Below are 18,923 nucleotides of genomic sequence, written 5' to 3'. Positions count from 1 at the left end.
CATATTGATTATACTTGGCATTTACAATTCTTCTGCTGAAAAACCACAGAGAACAACAAACAACGTTAAGTTAAACAAGCAAAAACAAAAAATGCGGACCAATGTCCAACTCACCCAAAACATGGAAGTGAGAGAACTTGAACGTGACTCTGCGAAGATTGCTTTACTTTAAATGTGAAAAAGTGCATGTCTCAAAATTCATTTAATTTCACGCCATATTAAATATATCCCACATTGAAATTCCATTAAAAGCAAATAAATGATCCACATTATACAGAAACCAGTCTTACCTCAATTGCATTGATTTTTAAAACAGGTCACCTCATTAAAAGCAGGGGTCAAGGGAATTAAATGGCCTGGTTGTTCTGAACAACAAGCTGGGCAAGGCTAGACTTCCCATACCTGAATCGTATTCCTTTACAGGAACTTCTAAAGAGAGAAGAAACACTGTAACTGACATGAAAGACAACAGAAGAGAGGAAATTTTTAAGAGGAAGAACCAGTCATACTGAGAGGCAGAAAGTGTGAGCATAGGCCTTCCTAATACAGGATCTATGCATCCAAACACAAACATCAATGCTTATTAGCAGCACATTGACGTTTGCAGAATAAAAGATGTAATAGACCAGAAGATTCATTCTTAGAGAAACACACAAATACATTAATTCATAAATAATTTATAAACAAATTTAGAATATCGATTCAATCTCTGATCTCCTCCATCATTTAGAATACATAAATAGCTTTCCACATATTGACAAAACATAAAACATATGACCAAAAGCTAGAATTTACAATAAATACATGCACATTTGGTAATCTATTTTACAGATGCTTGGTAGTGCAAATATTATAAACAAAACAAAACATAACTCAATTACACCTCAAAAAAGAGAGCATACAAACAACTTGGCACAAGGTAAACAAAGTTTCATACAGTACATCCCTTCTCGTTGGCTGGCACTACTGGTTGGCCTATATTTGTCTTTTTTCTAGCGTATTTATCTGTTTTGAGACATTTGTGAAAAAACTAAGGGAAATAATCACGATCTTTGGAATATTTGGAGAGGTCGGACCACAACTGAACCATCTTTCAAGTTAAACAAAGATGGTGAATGTATTGAAGGTATTACAGATAATATTTCAGTATCACATTAGTGAACAGACCAATGAAGAAAAATGTTAATCTACCTAAATGTGCATATGTGTGCCTGTCAAAGGATAGACATCCAATGTAAATAGATCTTGTTTAGACCACTCTCCCCATTATAAGACTCCTCCCATTCAGAAGGCCACAAAGAACTGTATGGAATGAGTCCATAGACTCATAGTTTGGCAAAACTCTTGCATTTTCTTATACTTGATCTTCTTGCACATGAACAATTTTTGTAACGTCACTGATATTTTTCATTACAATGTGCTTGAAATAATTGAAGCATTCATTAAAGTCGGCATGAAACAGAAGTTGCAGTAGTCTTTTATTCCCTATTTTAATGTATATGCAAGTGTCCACAGGGAATTGATTTGATCGTTGTCATTTGCTATTGCTGCAATCTCATGTGAGTGACAGGTTGTCCTACCCTCAAGCCACAAAACATTTCATTGGAAGTGATGAAATTTCCATTTCATGATTCATGATCGATGATTTTTTCAGTCATTTGATTAAACTTGTAGATATTTCTAGCAGACAAAATATTTTAGTGATGACTACCATTTTTGACATCACACTTTGAAAATTCCCTGATATTACCAGATTTTCCATGACTGTGGGAACGCTGTTCTCAATGCGAGCACTCATCTTGTGAGCTGTTGCCCATCATGAAGAGTGATGCAAAGCCATTCAAAGGATTAAGTGACTCTCAAGGATTTGAATAAACATATAGGATTGTATAAAGAGTGTGGATCCTTGTGTGATCGGTTTGTGAAGGTTAGTTTGTCTGTCAGATACAGTCAGGAAGTCTTTCATTTGCCTCAAATGATCAAAGTCTCTGTTTTAATCAGTCCACTTTCATCGTTTTAAGAGGTAAACCTTCTGCTTCATCTTCACCTCCCCTCTTCAACAGGTCTGGTCTCAGATTTTAGTTTGACGAACTCTTTGGCAACCTCATCAGTGGAACGTTGAGAGAGGATTCGTATCGCCGTGGTCCCGGTTTCATCTATGTTGATACGCGGGCCCAAAGGGCACCAGCACACGCAGCTTTTCCGGTCTGCTATGTCACGCAGCTGCAGTACTGCGATCCCGACCACCCGGTCCGCACGACCAAAACAGTAATCCTTCACCGTTATTTGAATCTCATAGCAGTCCAGACTCATGCCTTTACCAAACACACTGAGATTGAGATAAAAGAAGGGGAAAAATACACACATGAGTGGACCATTCTCAGTAATATGAATATTTTTTTTTAATAAAGGTTTAACTGCCACTAAGTACTAGAGAGACATAATTGTAGCAAACATTGGGCTGTCAATTAATAAACACTTGATGATACAAACCTCTTTTTTTCCCTTTTTTTTTTCAAAACAAGTAACTCTTGTATCTTTTTGTCAAGTAACTGACTAGAAGAAATCAGTAGTCGAGCAAACCCTACAAACCCACACATTTAAACAGAGTAACATTTACAGATGAGAGTTGTTTTCACTCACAATTGAAATGCCTCGTTGTACTTCGCAGTCCAGCTGTTGTTTTTCGATTTGGTTGTGAATTTTCGTTTCTTTTCTGTGAGCTGTGGGCCGACCAGGTTAACCTCCACAAATGGACGAAACATCCCTGAGGTCTGCCATTTCATGTCATTTACTGCAATCACTGAAAGAGAAAGAGAGAAAGAGTTTGTAAAAAGATGCCAGGGGTGAATAAATCATCCTTATCTCCCCAGACACTTAAATGCACAGATAAGACTCCTAAATTTAGCTCTTCTTTGCTGTAGTGCTCTCACCTCTGACGCCAAGTTTCTGCTCAGTGTTTCCAGCTGGGGGCGACAAATCCAACTGAATTACGGCCTCCCCTATTGGCCGCTCAACCCCAGAGCCTGTCAATCAAAACAGTTAATTTCACAAATACTGTACATTCAACATGGTGCTTATCCTTATATTCAGATATATGCATAAAAACATATTTTCACTTTTTATGATTGTGATTAAAAATGTGTGGAATTATATGGAATGTATTTCATAAATTTCATAAATTAATTAATGTGCCATTAAAATAATATACCAAAACCAAGCTGAAAGTATTTTACTCAAGTGATAGCTAAATAGTGAAGCTATATCAAATTAGCCAAAATATTTATTAAACAAACATGTAATAAGCAGGGGATTTCTTTGAACAGAAATACATTTTCTCATAAAAGGATAAAAATATCAAGTATTTTTCAACAGATTTCTTGAGCAGCAAATCATTATCACATATTACAATGATTTCTGATCATTGACATTGAATACTGGAGTAATGGCTGCTGAAGATTTGGCTTTGAAAGGAGAAAGTAACATTTATAAAACACATTAAATATATTTCTTAATTCACGAGAGAGAGAGAGAGAGAGAGAGAGAGAGAGAGAGAGAGAGATACTGCTCCTAGCCCTTCAAAGACTCAAGGATAAATAAATTTTCAGCCCACCTCGGTCAGGTCGAACATTCTCTTTGGGGGTAATCCTGATGCCCATTCCATTTTGAACTGCAAGAAGAAATGTTTCATTTAAAAAATATAAGAGTCCTGCAAATGTCAAATAATTTATACAGATTGTGTAGCCATGTGCAACGGTTGATAAAAGTCAGCCACTGAACATGTGTGCATGTGTATATATCTCACCCTGAGCATGTTGTGTTGTCACAAATGTCTTGATAAGAGCATCTGTGGTCTGTGTATATAGGGAGAGAGCGTAACGCAGCGATGACAGCTCAGGACTCTTCTCCAGATATACTTTTTTTAAACCGTTCCCACCAGCATGGAAAAACAGCTACCCAGCAGCAAGTTTGAGAAAGAGAGAGAGAGAGAGAGTAAATCATGAATTTCCTATTAAAAAGGTGCTACAGACAGCAACTTGTTTTGTCCGACCAAGTTACTACGTGTGAAATGTCATGCCTGTGGTGAGCAGCTTTCTCAGACTGTGTTTCTCAGTTTCTCTTTCCTACCCACACACTTTTTCATGACGCACCAATTGGAAGAATCCAAACCCTCTGTGTGCAACATGTTGACTTGCTGTGACAGTTCTGTTTTTAAGCAGACAGCCAACACTTTAACGTGTTGAAACTCAGCGGGCATGCCATATCCACCAACACACCTTGATTGAGTCCAGTGCTACCTCCATGATCAGGCATTGCCTTGGCGACAAGCTCTTTGGCTCCACCCCTCCCTATAATGACAGAGAAGCATTAGCCACACCCATTTCCATAGGCTATAGGTTATATGTTTTACCCATGTATTTATGGTTAATACCTTTAGTTTAGACAGTTCCTTAGCAGCAGTAAGAAGTTGAGCTCCCTGTAGTAAAAAAGAAAACAGAATATCTCAAATATCTGCCTGCCAGCATTGGCTAAAATATATTGTGTGTATAAAAGGATTAGTTCACTTTAAAATGAAAATTACCCCAAGATTTAGTCACCTTCAAGCCATCCTACTTTCTTCTTTCTGATGAACACAATCCGAGTTATACTAATAAATATCCTGACGCGGCCAAGCTTTATAATAGCAATGAACGGGGGCAAAGAGTTTGAAAGAAGAAAATGCATCCATCCATTGTAAACGTACTCCACACGGCTCCGGGGGGTAAATAAAGGCCTTCTGAAGCAAAGCGATGTGTTTGTGTAAGAAAAATATCTATATTTAACAAGTTATAAAGTAAAATATATAGCTTACACCAGACCGCCTTCTGTATTCAAGTTACGAAGAAAGTGTAACGCCTCTCGCAGTTCAAAATGTTTATGCTACGTCCAGGTGTGTCTCATGTCATCAAAGCCGCGGGCTCTTTGATCGCCCCCTGGAGGCTGGATGCAGTACAGGTCATAAACCCCGCCCTCTCAATGCAGTCGAATGATACTTAAGTGAAAACTTAAAAATAAATTCTGTTTCAAATAAAACTTTCTGAAAGATGGTTTTGGTCATTTAAGGTAGTTGTTATCATGCTGATATATGTTCAATTGTTCGTTTTTGTGATGATTTAGATTTTAGCTAGCAATTTGATGCTATAAAAACGGGGCGTGTCGTCATGATTCGAAGTTGATTGACAGCTTGTCTGAGGACTGTCAGAGCTTCGAGGGGAGATTGAAGATGTATAACTAACTATTAATTTTCAATTTCTTTGTTATTTAACACCAACAAAATGAGCTGTTCAGCAGTAAACTGTCCTAACCGACCTACAGGATCTGACGGATCACTGAACTTTTTTCTATAACATTAAATATGGGTGTTATAACCTAATTAATAAATGTTATTAGTTAAGATAACACACCTAATGTTAACCATGTCGGGAAAAAGCAGATGATCGTTATCTGGCAGTTACTTATTATTTTTATGGGTATAAAATAATAATTAGCAGGACAAAACTAATGATAGCCTACTCTAATTACAGCAATCGATCTCCTGTAACGTTAGTTGAACTTGATTTAAAATGGCAGGACCGTTTCTGACGATTTAGAGTTGTTTCTAGTGGCATATTATATTGATTTCATCTACTGAATTTGCTGTTTCAAAAATATTATTGCTCTAGAAACAGAATAGCCTATCATTTTATAGGTAGAATTTTAAATTGTGCATAATTTTTATAGTCTATTTAAAATACATGAATGATGACGCAGACGTCTGGGCGGAAGTCTGATACCGCGACTCCGGCTCCGGGGTCAACTGACGATTCCTTCTGCGCATGCCCAGGCTCCAAACTTTTTTTTTTTTTTGATGTATTGCGTAACGTTTTAGCGCCCATTCATTGGTCCCTTTTTGGCTTCAGTTCAATACAATGGAAGGAAGCGGCGTCGCGTCGTCCATCTTTTTTTACAGTCTATGGCTACGTCCTACGCCTTCCATATTCAACTTGCGAAAAAATCGTAACTGACGCGACATCATTTTACTTTATAACTTATAACGTGTGGAGTATGTTTATGATTGGTAGGATGCACTTTCTTGAGCTTCAAACTCATTGCCCCCATTCAATGCCATTACAAAGCTTGGATGCCTCAGGATATTTATTACTATATCTCCAATTGTGTTCATCAGAAAGAAGAAAATCATATACACCTAGAATGGCTTGAGGGTCAGTAAATGTTGGGGTAATTTTCATTTGAAAGTGAACTACTCCTTTAACTATAGGGACAGCATTATGGTCAGGATGTCTGTTCCAATACAAGTATAAGATGCAGTCACACTTTAAAAATAGTTTTAATTTATAAAAACTGGAAAAATTTCTGTCTGAAAATCCAACCATGTTATCGCCGAAAATGGTCATCGTGAAATAACAAATGAGATTTGCATTTTATAAATGCAAAATGCTTAAAATAAAACAAACAAAACAAAAACAAGACAAAACATTTTATTTAAAAAAAAAAAAAAATCAAATTTTTGTGTTGATGACCATTGATGGTCACTTCCGATTGCTTGAGTACTGTAATTGCTGCTATCTCTAGATAATATACTGACACTGACAATTGAAATAATAAACAAAACAATGAAAAAAAATGACCACTTTGTTCCAGTAAAGTAACATATATAGTGTTATGAGAGCAGGAATAAGTCTCAGAGCATCATAGTATGTTTCATGGGCAAGCAAAAATGAACAAAGTTTAGTTTTTAGTGTCTAACACTAAACATCATGTGTACATGTTTTGCAAAATAACTCACTATACTGTCGCTGCTCTGAGGTAACACAATCGTTTTCTCCATGCAGATCAGAACGTTTTTCCAGAGGTCCTTTAGCACACGCTTCAACACAGTCTTGTCACATACGTCTGCAAAGATGCTGAGGCTGCAACACATCGCACACAGACATGCGTATGTATATGTTACATTTGGCAGTCTGGAGAATTTCCCTGGGGAATTTGTGAGATACAGTGCAAAGAAATTCAACTAATGACAGGTTATTATTTCACTGTCCTCTGTTCTTATTCAGAATATAAGTGTGCAAAGAAATAGGCACACATGAAGAATCTTAGTGTGGAACAAATGACAAGTGATCTGAAACAGAATTGATATAAATGTAACTGAAGGGAGTTGAACTGAACTGACTTTGCGTCAAGGAACTCCATAAGCGGCCGCAGTGCGTTGTCTGCATCAGCCTCCGCTGTGTTACGAGTGTTCTGATTCAGAGGCCCTTTAATCTGGTACAGGATCTCCGCCATCTGACGCATACATATGTTTATACGAGCCTGGAAACTATACATACAGAGAGAGCGAGAGGGAGAGAGAAATTGTAATGGAATAAAGATTTAAGATTGAAATTAGCCCAACAAACAAGATGACTGATTATGACACCATTTCCAAAATAGAGTTTTCTGCAAGAATTTTTGGTTACACTTTATTTTAAAGGTGCCATTGAATGTTTTTTTTTATTTTACAAGATGTAATATAAGTTTAAGGTGTCCCCTGAATGTGTCTGTGAAGTTTCAGCTCAAAATACCCCTCAAATGGATCTTTACAAAGTGTTCGTCATGCGTGCGGCATGCATGCGTCGGATTATGTGAGTATTGTATACTGTTATATTATTTACATTTGATTCTGAATGAGTTTGAGGCATAGACAGTAAAAGAAATAGACACAGCGACCCCATTGGAACTCAATTGAGACAAGTGAAGCCCATTTTTAGCGATTTTTAGCACTTCCGTTTCTGACGCGCAGACTCACACTAAGCTTGATGACGTCAGCAACCTGTCTGTCTAGTAGCTGTGCGTGCAAACTGCCATCGTTAATCTTGCAGAGACGGCGAGCTTGAACGGGGAGTTCTTTGGCATGAGTGAGCAGGAGTAAGTATTCTGATTAATTATTTTGTATAGTATTTTAAAATGTAATGCCAGTAGGCTTCTCTCTTGACGTCTACCCCAATGTGTCTGCGAGCTTCTCCTCCTGTCTGTACGGTAATTTCTCTACTGTGCGACAGTTGAGTGGTTATGACGCAATCGTTAGCCTATTTTTACAAAAACTGTTTCTACGGGGCCATAATGTAACATAGAACGTAATGGAGCCCTTTATACATTGTCGTGTATCTTTAGAAATAAATAATGGACAAATGGAGTCTTTAAACGCCTCAGATGTAAAGTTATTCGCTGTCAAAGTGACGCCAAAATGAATGGGAGTCAATGGGATGCTAACCCAAGTTCTGCTACAAGATGGCGGCACGCGGCCGACTTCAACTTCCGGTCGACTTCCTTGCCGCTTGGTTTGAGGCTGTGCTCCGTGGCTAACGGCTAATGCTACACTGTTGGAGAGATTTATAAAGAATGAAGTTGTGTTTATGAATTATACAGACTGCAAGTGTTTAAAAATGAAAATAGCAACGGCTCTTGTCTCCGTGAATACAGTAAGAAACGATGGTAACTTTAACCACATTTAACAGTAGATTAGCAACATGCTAACGAAACATTTAGAAAGACAATTCACAAATATCACTAAAAATATCATGATATCATGGTTATTATTGCTCCATCCGCCGTTTTTTGCTATTGTTCTTACTTGCTTACCTAGTCTGTTGGTTCAGCTGTGCACATCCAGACGTTAATACTGCCTGACCTTGTCTAATGCCTTTCATAATGTTGGGAACATGGGCTGGCATATGCAAATATTGGGGGCGTACACCCCGACTGTTACGTAACAGTCGGTGTTATGTTGAGATTCACCTGTTCTTCGGAGGTCTTTTAAACAAATGAGATTTATATAAGGAGGAGGAAACAATGGACTTTGAGACTCACTGTATGACATTTCCATGTGCTGAACTCTTGTTATTAAACTATGCCGAGGTAAATAAAATTTTTCATTCGAGGGCACCTTTAAGGTGTCTTTGTTACACTGTAATTATACATTTAAATACTGAGTAATATTAAGTAACTACATGCACTTACTATAGGGTTAGGATTAGGATTTGGTTTAGAGTTAGTTGCAGGTAATTGTAACATGTAACAATGACACTGTAAAATAAAGTGTTACCGAATTTTTATAAAGCCGGTTTATATTGCATTTAATTATTTTGCTGTAAGTGCACTCAAAATGAAAAAAAAAAAAAACTTCAATATGCGCAGTAACAAAATAATATAAAATAGTATAACAGCATTTACAAATATAAATGTAATAGTATACAAAATATAAGTGGCTTAAAATGCAAAATAACCTACTGTCTGAAAAAACTACTATGACAAAGGTGACATTTCAAAGCAGAACACTCAGAAATACTGTAATAATGACATTCAGATGAAATCCAAGCTCAGAAATTTAAGTTTACCTCTTGACAAACATGGCACTCAAGTTATCCAGAACAGAATTAAGCTTCCCTTGCAGGTCATTGAGGATATCTGCAGCCTCTGTATCGAGCTGTTGAGAGAGTAACATGTATACACACACACACACACACACACACACACACACACGGGAAGAAGTGTTAGTTTAATAGAAAATATGGCACTTGGCAGAGGCGAGGAGAGGAGAGGATGTAGGGAAAAATCACCATGTCTGTTTGTCATGGTTCTGCAAGCGCATCAGGGAGGTGAAACAAATTGGATACATTCTCTATTAAAGCAGTTTTTCAACGGTAAGAAAAATCTTCAGCAATATATCTGTCAGATCCAACAACAGCTTAATTAAAGCAGGAATAAAGAATACCAAGAGTGCAGGAGTTAGTTTTTCATTCCCTTAATGAACAATAGTAACATCTGTTTATTTAGTTTAGTGCTGCTAAAGAAAGACAATTAAAACATATCACACAATATCGACAGTGGTTCTGGCAATCAGGGTGGTAAAAATGAGAAAACTTTCAAGTAGGTTTTGTTTGTTTTTCGTCTTCTAGTTTATGGCTATTAAAATACCGAAAGCGTCAACAAAAGTTTTAAAATATGGAACATTAGCATCTTTATCTTTACAATAAAATGGCCCCAAAAAGTATTTGGATGCTTGAACCACAATATATGAATGTCATTGCATTAGATAAAGTATAGTGGTATTTATATTAAAGATAGCACAAGTACACTTTTCAAGCAAAAACATTTTACAAAAATATCTTAGTTTCAAGAGTATAAAATGACAGATATATAATATAATATAATATAATATAATATAATATATAATATAATATAATATAATATAATATAATATAATATAATATAATATAATATAATATAATATAATATAATATAATATAATATAATATAATATAATATAATATAATATAATATGGATGCTTTCTGGTTGTAAAATTTAGTGGAAATAATAATGTAACATTTTTGATTGTGGCTTAAGTGAACAAATACATCTGGACTTGCACTAGGGCCAATGAATGCACAGAACTGATCATAAATGCATGCGTCTGATCGTATATTTGCACTATGCTGTCACAGTGATCGGGAAAGCCTCAGGAAGAGGAGAGAGATAGCCAGGCTTCTAGCAAAACAATATGGCACTGTCTCACTCACACAAGCATACACACACTCACACACACACACACACACACACACACCCATGATGATTATCGCACCTTTTTTGTATCGACTGTTGCCTCTTTCTACCGAGGGACAGGGTGAAAATAACACAGGAAAACAAAAGAGAAGGCACAGAGACAAAATGATACAGTTGAACAAAGGAACAGATGCTTCTAAATGTAAAAAATTTAGATAAATGCAGGAATGTTTAAGTTTAAACTGCAAGAGAAACATCACACACCTCTTTTCCCTCACATTTGGGCTGAAGAATAAAATAAATAAGAATAGAATAAGTAAAATGGGGAAAACATTCAAAATTAAACTCAAACCCGAACAGCATTTGGGAATCTGACAGTTCTGAGGTCTAATATATTCGCTGTCTAAGACTACATTCACACAGTCAGTGTGTGGGATTGACAACCGGATTTACTCATTACAGCGGACACAAAGTTTAATAAATGGGAGTCCAACAGCAACTGGAGCTAAAACCTCCATATGACACAGCTCATATCACCATCTCAGAGTTAGTGAAATCATGCATGAAAAAATTATTGTGTGTGCATCTTGTGTGAGTTTCAGTGGCTATTGCATTGTGTGATGTGTAGGAAGTGACGGACAACTAGTTGCTTTTTGTGGTTACGTAGCGAATCTGATGTCAGTTCAGGAAGAAAAATTGTGGAAACACATGAAAACAAAAAGGTTGTATACAAATAGGCATACAGGCCTACTGTACTACCATTCAAAAGTTTTTTTTTTCCAAAGATTTTTGAAAAAAAAGTCTCTTATGCTCACCAAAGCTGCATTTATTTGATCATAAATACAGTAAAAACAGTAATATTGAGAAATATTATTACAATTTAAAATATATCTTTTTTAATGTATTTTAAAATGTAATTTATTCCTGTGATGGCAAAGCCTAATTTTCAGCATCATTACTCCAGTCTTCAGTGTCACATGATCATTCAAAAATCATTCTATAATATGCTGATTTGCTGCTCAAGAAACATTTCACATTATGAATGCACTGTAAACACGAATACGTTTGCAAAACTTAAGTTAAGAAATTCAAAGTTTAAGTAAGCAGAACCGGCAGATTTTCATTTTGTACTTATACATTTTAATTGGTCTTAACTTGAAATGTTTGAGTACACTAATTTATACATTCAACTTAAAATTTTCATGCAACCTCAATGTGAACATTTTTATTAGTGTAAATTTAGCAAGCTATAACAAGCTAACTCAGAAAATGCTAATTTGCTAACATGTTAAACAATAGCATGGTATAACACTTGCTGACAGCAATATAAAGCATTTAACATACTTGCTCTCAAACCAAGCCACATGCACCACTTGTCACCATGATGGTAACTCTCCAAAAAAACAAATTAAAACTCTTCTAAAGTAGCATAACAAAACATTAATCACTAGTAAATCTCTCCCTTATCATTAATCTTGCACTAACACACACACACACACACACACACACACACACACACACACACACACACACACACACACACACACACACACACACACACACACACACACACACACACACACAAAACATTATATAACATACACAATTTTAGCATTTCCTCTCCCTTTTGAGTGCCATGGGCAAAGCATGTTGGGAAATAGAAATCCCAACCCAGTTAAAATTAAGTTTGTCTAAATTGAAGGAAATTAGTTCTTAAAACTCAAAACAATGAAACGGTTCAGTTCCTTAAAATATATCAGTTCTGTGAACTTGAAAGAAAAAGAAAGTACAAATTACTCATAAAAGTTCATTTGACTGAACTAATTTGTTTAATTTAAGTTTGCCCTACTTAAACCAATTAATTATTTTGAGCGTTAGGGTTTACAGTGCAAAAACAGTTGCTGCTTGATATTTTTGTGGAAATGTGATTTTTTTCTTTGTTGAATGTCCAAAAGAACAGCATTTATTTTAAATAACAAATATTTTACAATATTATAAATGTCTTTACTGTCACTTTAGATCAATTTAATGAATCCTTGCTGCATAAAAGTCTTAATTACTACTACTTTCAACAAAACAAAAAAAGATTCTTTCTGTCTAGGTGGGTGGTATTGGCTAGTCATGGGTCAGTCATGAACGCTCATTTTGAATGATTTTTTTTTTTTTTGTAATGACTTTGTCATGAACGTGCATATTCAACATCCTTTCGATCGTGAATGTATGACTCTGATCCAAATATGTAGCAGGGTGAATAAATCCTTTTTGTTTTCTGTAAATAGCCTATGCATCGGTCACATCACATTAGAAATGAATGAAAGACTCAGACCAAAAGACGCAGAAGGGGAGGTAAACTAATCATTTCTTTTTCGCATAATTTGTCTTTGGTTGCATTATAACAATTCAAAATAAGATCAGAAGACGTGTTTGAGGAATTTGGCTATTGGATGTATTAATGTTATAATTTAACTCCGCTCAACTGAAGAAAATAAATAAAATTTGTTCATTTTGCAGACAGAGATTCAAAGATCCAAGTGAGTAAAATAATCCAAACTTCACATCACTAATTTTGGCCAAAAATAAGTAAGTTGATCAGACTTCAGTCAAAAATCTGGCAACTTGAGACTACCTTAAACTACCCATAAAAATACATAGATTGTCCTAATGAGTATTCTAGATTTCTGCTCAACAATAATGATCTAAGACAACAGAAAAACAGTTTAATAAGCATCTGTTATCGTGTTTACCAAAACAATGATCATTTATTCACCGACAACAGCTAAATCATATAATTTTCCTGAGGCACATCATTATTTAAGCTTTGAATTATGGGTAATTGTTTCACATCAGGGCACAAGAATCCTATTCCACCTAAAAACAAGACTCTGACAATGAGGTACTGGAGCCCTGGGGACAGAATCACAGCGAAACAACACACATCTCTCCTTCCCATCAGATTTTATACACACACTTGCTCCTCACACTAATGAGACCTTGTTCTATCATGTTTCAGAAAGTACCACACACACACACACAAACATCAGCTTATTACCTCGGCTCCATCACCCACCTCTGTGGTCGTGTTCTCATCCTTGAGACAGAGAAAAAAAAAATTGCATTCAATATCACATGGAGTCCTGTTGATCCAGAGACTATGGAGCAATGCATCCACAGACAAACAGACAGAGAGAGAGTTTGTGTACAAACCTCCTTTTCTTTGTCCTTCTTTTCCCCCTGATGTCAGAAAATGGAAACAAACATACAGTATGATGACAGAAACATAGAAATACAGATACAACACACAACATAGAAACAATAAGCACATACAGACTAGGTCAACTCTAAATGCGCACATATTATACATTACATAATGCCTTATGATAAACATTGTAAGGCATTACTGTATATCATTCATGAATAATTGTAACCACAGTTAAAGGGTAAGGCAGGGGAAAGATGCCCCCTTAAGAATAGTATGTATTTTACTGCTGAATTGCAATATATTTAGAGATGACTTTAGCATGTTGAGAATGATGTATTACTCAACATGCTAAAGCAAACATTTGCTAATTAAGTTGTTACAGATGATACCCTATCTAAGCCAAGAAGCAAAATGTGTTAAATATCTCTGATATCATTTTTAATAATATAAATATGTAAATTTTTAATATATAAAAACATACATAAAATATAAAAATACTATATAAAATACTAAATCAAATACACTAATGTTCAAAAGTTTGAAGTTGGTAAGATTTTTAAATGTTTTTCAAAGTCTCTTTGTGCTCACAGTGCTCCCTATCCATTTATTTGATCAAAAAAATACAGCAAAAACAGTACATTGTGAAATATTATTACAATTTAAAATAACTGTTTTCCATTTTAATGTCATTTATTCCTGTGATGGAAAAGCTGAATTTTCAGCATCGTTACTCCAGTTTTCAGTATCATGATCCTTCAGAAATCAATCTAATAAGCTGATTTGGTGCTCAAGAAACATTTATTATTATTTTCCCCAGGATTCTTTGATAAAGTTCAAAAGAACAAACACTTATTTTAAATAGAACTTTTGTGACATTATTAATGTCTTTAATGTCTATTTTGATTAATTTAGTGAATCCTTGTTGTCTCAATTCATTGTAACAATAAAAAACTAAATAATAACACTACCAAAAACATGCCAATGGGGACCATCTGCCCCGATTCTGAGGGGGGCATCTGTTTTTTTTTTTTCTCCCCAGCATCTTGCAGCACAAACACTGCGTTGTTAGGATGGTGTGCCAGGTTATGACTAGTTCAGCTTTTTAAAAGTCATCTCAAGACTTTGTGTTCTATTCTATGCCTTTAGCCGCACTACGTCTAGTATTTTTTGATTGATTATTGCTGTCACTTCAGAGAACTCGTGCTCATCCCCAGGGCTCTGACCACCATAGACATAAAGGTGCATTACATTATATATACTTATATATACACAAGCTTTAAGTAAAGTACAGTACAACCCAAAAAACTAAGTGCACACACCTTTTCTTTCTTCGCAAAAGACTGTAGAAAGAAAGAATGAATAAAAAGCCAATAAGAACAAAAACAAACCAAGAAAAACTTCTGATAAATGCAAATATGCACATAGATGAACACAAACACTATATCTTTCACATACAGAATTGAAGGGAAGGATAGAAGGATCTAGATATATAATTCTACTGGGTAATAAGAGGAAGAAGTTGAAGAAACTGGCTCCCTAAATATTTGATTCATCTGCACGAAGCATCTGATACGACATCACGGACTACTTCACTACGACGGTCATACATCAAACTAATGCATTTAGCTCACACAAACCCACCTTCTGCCTGTCAAGCTGTACATACAGATGAAAGGAGAGATGGTAAAAACAACAGTCACTAACAGATGGATGAAAAACAGGGGGTGAGGGTGACGGAGAGAGGAAAGCTAAATTTTTGAACAGGAGCAGCCGAATGCTCAAGGTACTGTTCGCATAGGATGCATTTGTGCATTAAAAACAGCTAGATAGAGCGGAACTGAAAAATTTGCCTAACCACAACAATCAGAATATAAAACTTCTGCACGACGTGACATTGACAGCAATCAGAAGATATTTAAGGTTTCACTTAAAGAAACTAACAAACCATCAAAATGCTCACTGCAGTCGCAGCTGCACGGCACATTAAAAAAACAAAAACAAAATAAAAATAAATAAATAAATATTTTAAATATATGTTAATATATTAAATTTATACCATTTGTGTCAGTAAGATATGTTTTTGAAAAATGGTCACCAAGGCTACATTTATTTGATCAAAAATACAATAATATTTATTTAATTTTTTTTTTCTTCTATTTTTATATATTTTAAAATTTAATTTATTCCTGTGATGGCAAAGCTCATTTTTAGCAGCCATTACTCCAGTCTTCAGAGGCACATGGCAAAACTAAATTTGCTGCTTTACTGTCACTTTCAATCAGTTTAATACTTCCTTGCTGAATAAAAGTATTGGTTTCTTATAAAAAAAAAAAAAAAAAAACAATAACACCATCAACAAAACATACTGAACCCAAATTTTTGCATGGTAGACAATGTATGTTAATATAACAGACATATTATAGCACTGATTGCTTGTAAGATAATTTTTTTTTAAACCAAATGGCACTGCCTTTGAGGTATTAAATGTATTGCTACTGTATACTTGACTCTCTCTCTTTGAGTCTGGCATGTCACCTAAAATCCTCAGCAACTTCTACAGCTGCGTCATCGAGAGAGTCCTGACCAACTGCATCACTGTGTGGTGCGGCAGCACTACTGTCATGGACTGCAAATGCCTGCAGAGAGTGGTGAAGACTGCGCAGAAGATCACCAGGACTCCACTGCCCTCTCTGCAGAGCATCTACCACCGCAGAGTCCACAGGAGAGCTGCTTCCATCCTCAAAGACCCCTCCCACCCCCAGCATGGACTGTTCACACTTCTACCCTCTGCCATCAGACTCCTAAACAGCTGATAGGAGTTTGCAATCATGGACATAACTGTTTACATGGACATAACTGTATATTGATTTATACTTTCGCTTTTGCACATATATTATTTTCAGAACTGCACTACCTCATTTTTTTATTGCCTTTATTCAGAACTGCACTACCTCTACTTTTTATTGCTCTTATTTTTTATTTATTTTATTTTACTATATGGCATTTATTGTGGACGGCAAAGTAAGAATTTCATTGTGCAGGGAAACAAGCTTTCTGTCTGTGCATATGACAATAAACACTTTGAACTTTGAACTTTATTAGGACATTCACTGACACAATGCAATCTCTAGCTCCATACCCTAACCTTACCTATCACAACTGAGTGCCAACCCAAACCTTCACCCTAAACCCTTAACAATCGTTACCTTATCCCTAAAACCAAGTCTTAACCCTCAAACAGGCCTTTAAAGGGGTCTTAGAAAGTCAGAACCAGTCAAAATGTCCTCACTCTGATGGTATAATACTCAAACTGGTCCTCACAAAGATGCTAAATAGGACCATATACCCTGCTAGACTGGCAACATCTGACTCACATAGACTCAAGGACAGAGGAAGAATTGTCATCACAGTGTCATCTCTAAAATGCAGAATTAATTGAAAAATACCAGTACATGTCTGACTTTTAAAATGGCTGGACACAATAACATAATCCACACAGCAAACCATTGACACATCACATAGGTGTGGAGGCTAGAAGAGTGTCTGCTAAGCCTAAAGCTGCTGCTGTTGTATTTCAGTTCTTTGGAGTGACATGTGACACCACAGTACCAACTACCAAAACTAATATTTAGTTAACTATCAGTATTGACACAATACTATACAATACTGAAGGGAGGACAGGAAACATTGGGAATAAAACATAGTTGAGGTACACAAGTACACAACCCACCAACTGGATTTCACAACACAATACAGCCACTAAAGTCAAATGGGTTCACTGTTTTTCTTTACAAAACCAACCTTATTCTCCGTCTCTTTGTTGTCAATCTACAGATAAAAATAAATCATACATTTTCAAATTACAATCCAGTGGGGCACCAATTAGTAACACCAATCAGAGTCACGATACTAGATGTTCCTTGATTGAGCCATTAAATCCCCAAAACACTTTGAACAACTTAATATTAAATACACAGACAAACAAATAAATGAATAATATGAAATGTTAAATACTGAAACATGATGAGGGTAATTCACTAAATGAATTGCAACAGTGCCATTATTTTGTGCAGTCTGCATCGTTTTATAGCTTGATTCACTAAGGGAAATATGCAAATCAGATAAATGCCACAAACCCAAAAAGACTGATTTTTTCTAAGTGTATTTGTGCTGATAATTGCTTAAATGGGGCACAGATAGCAAATGGCGTCTGATTTAACTGAATTGTGGGTGGTTAGTGAATAAGATGCAGGTGAAATACCATGTGCAAAAGTGTCACAACTGTTAGTGATTTCACACCTAGAATATGTGATTTTGAAAGTTGATTTCCATTCACTATTTTCTTTCCAGAACTTTCATAGTATAACTCTGCAGTATGTGGAGTTGTGTTTTAATTGGACTATATTATGTAATTATGCTGATGCTTGCCCTAATGCGAACTTTAACGTCACAGCTGGAGTCTTGAACACAAACTCCACAGGACATATCACACACACCCCTCCAATTAAAATAGCATTTGTAAGAATCTAATCAATATCTTTTAACTAGACTGACTATCTACTGTATGAACACAGAACCAACATATTTCATTCATCACTGATGCTGTTATTCAGATTGACTGATCTTTATGGGTTACAGGAATCAATTAAAGCACAAATCCCAGCTGTATTTGTGAAAGCTGTAAATGTGAAAGCTGATTCTTTTTAAAGCTTTAGCGTTACATTAAATTATCTGGTCGCAATTAACTGGTCAATTAAAGTTTAATGTGCATGACAGAGTGTGACTGCAATCTAAAGACCCATCTGTTCTATCAGATTTTTCTTAATCACCTTTCGTTTTAAAGGAAATGAACATTTTCTCATTATTTACGTGCACCCATTCTGTTTTAATCCCTGTGAAACACTAGCTGTATTTGAAATTGCATACTTCCCTACTAAAATGTAGGTGAAAAACAGTATGTGACAAAAAAAAAAAAAGTGCGTCCGAATTCATAGTAGGCAAAAAGTAGAGATTGTACAGTGTGTATACGATGGACACTTTACTATTTCATGAGGCCATGGGTCAGGATCTGTGAATGGCAGTGAAGTGATGCATTGTAGGTCACATGACAGTGACAATATTGTGAATGAAGTATTATACATCCAA

General features: G+C 35.7%; 1 protein-coding gene across 5 annotated transcripts in view; it reads right to left on the bottom strand.

Moving 5' to 3' along the window:
- Positions 1-622: 622 nt before the first annotated feature.
- The window catches only part of LOC137033683 (protein unc-13 homolog B), a 68,424-nt gene continuing 50,123 nt past the window's right edge, over positions 623-18,923 (bottom strand). For 4 of the 5 annotated variants that reach the window (XM_067405854.1, XM_067405850.1, XM_067405851.1 and 1 more), the window contains 12 exons: positions 13,784-13,810; positions 13,647-13,667; positions 9,414-9,502; positions 7,211-7,357; positions 6,827-6,950; positions 4,433-4,477; positions 4,278-4,349; positions 3,806-3,953; positions 3,614-3,670; positions 2,934-3,026; positions 2,644-2,803; positions 623-2,329 (listed from right to left, as the gene is read on the bottom strand). In XM_067405854.1, the coding sequence (XP_067261955.1) occupies positions 2,044-2,329; positions 2,644-2,803; positions 2,934-3,026; positions 3,614-3,670; positions 3,806-3,953; positions 4,278-4,349; positions 4,433-4,477; positions 6,827-6,950; positions 7,211-7,357; positions 9,414-9,502; positions 13,647-13,667; positions 13,784-13,810 (1,269 nt within the window). In that variant the 3' untranslated portion in view covers positions 623-2,043. Of the gene's footprint in view, positions 2,330-2,643; positions 2,804-2,933; positions 3,027-3,613; positions 3,671-3,805; positions 3,954-4,277; positions 4,350-4,432; positions 4,478-6,826; positions 6,951-7,210; positions 7,358-9,413; positions 9,503-13,628; positions 13,668-13,783; positions 13,811-18,923 lie in introns of all 5 variants that reach the window. The other variant, XM_067405852.1, reaches the window with a different exon arrangement.

Source organism: Chanodichthys erythropterus, chromosome 13 (assembly GCF_024489055.1).
Source record: "Chanodichthys erythropterus isolate Z2021 chromosome 13, ASM2448905v1, whole genome shotgun sequence".
NCBI lineage: Eukaryota > Metazoa > Chordata > Actinopteri > Cypriniformes > Xenocyprididae > Chanodichthys > Chanodichthys erythropterus.
Note: the sequence above shows the minus strand (reverse complement) of the source record. Positions and strands in the feature narration are given on the sequence as shown.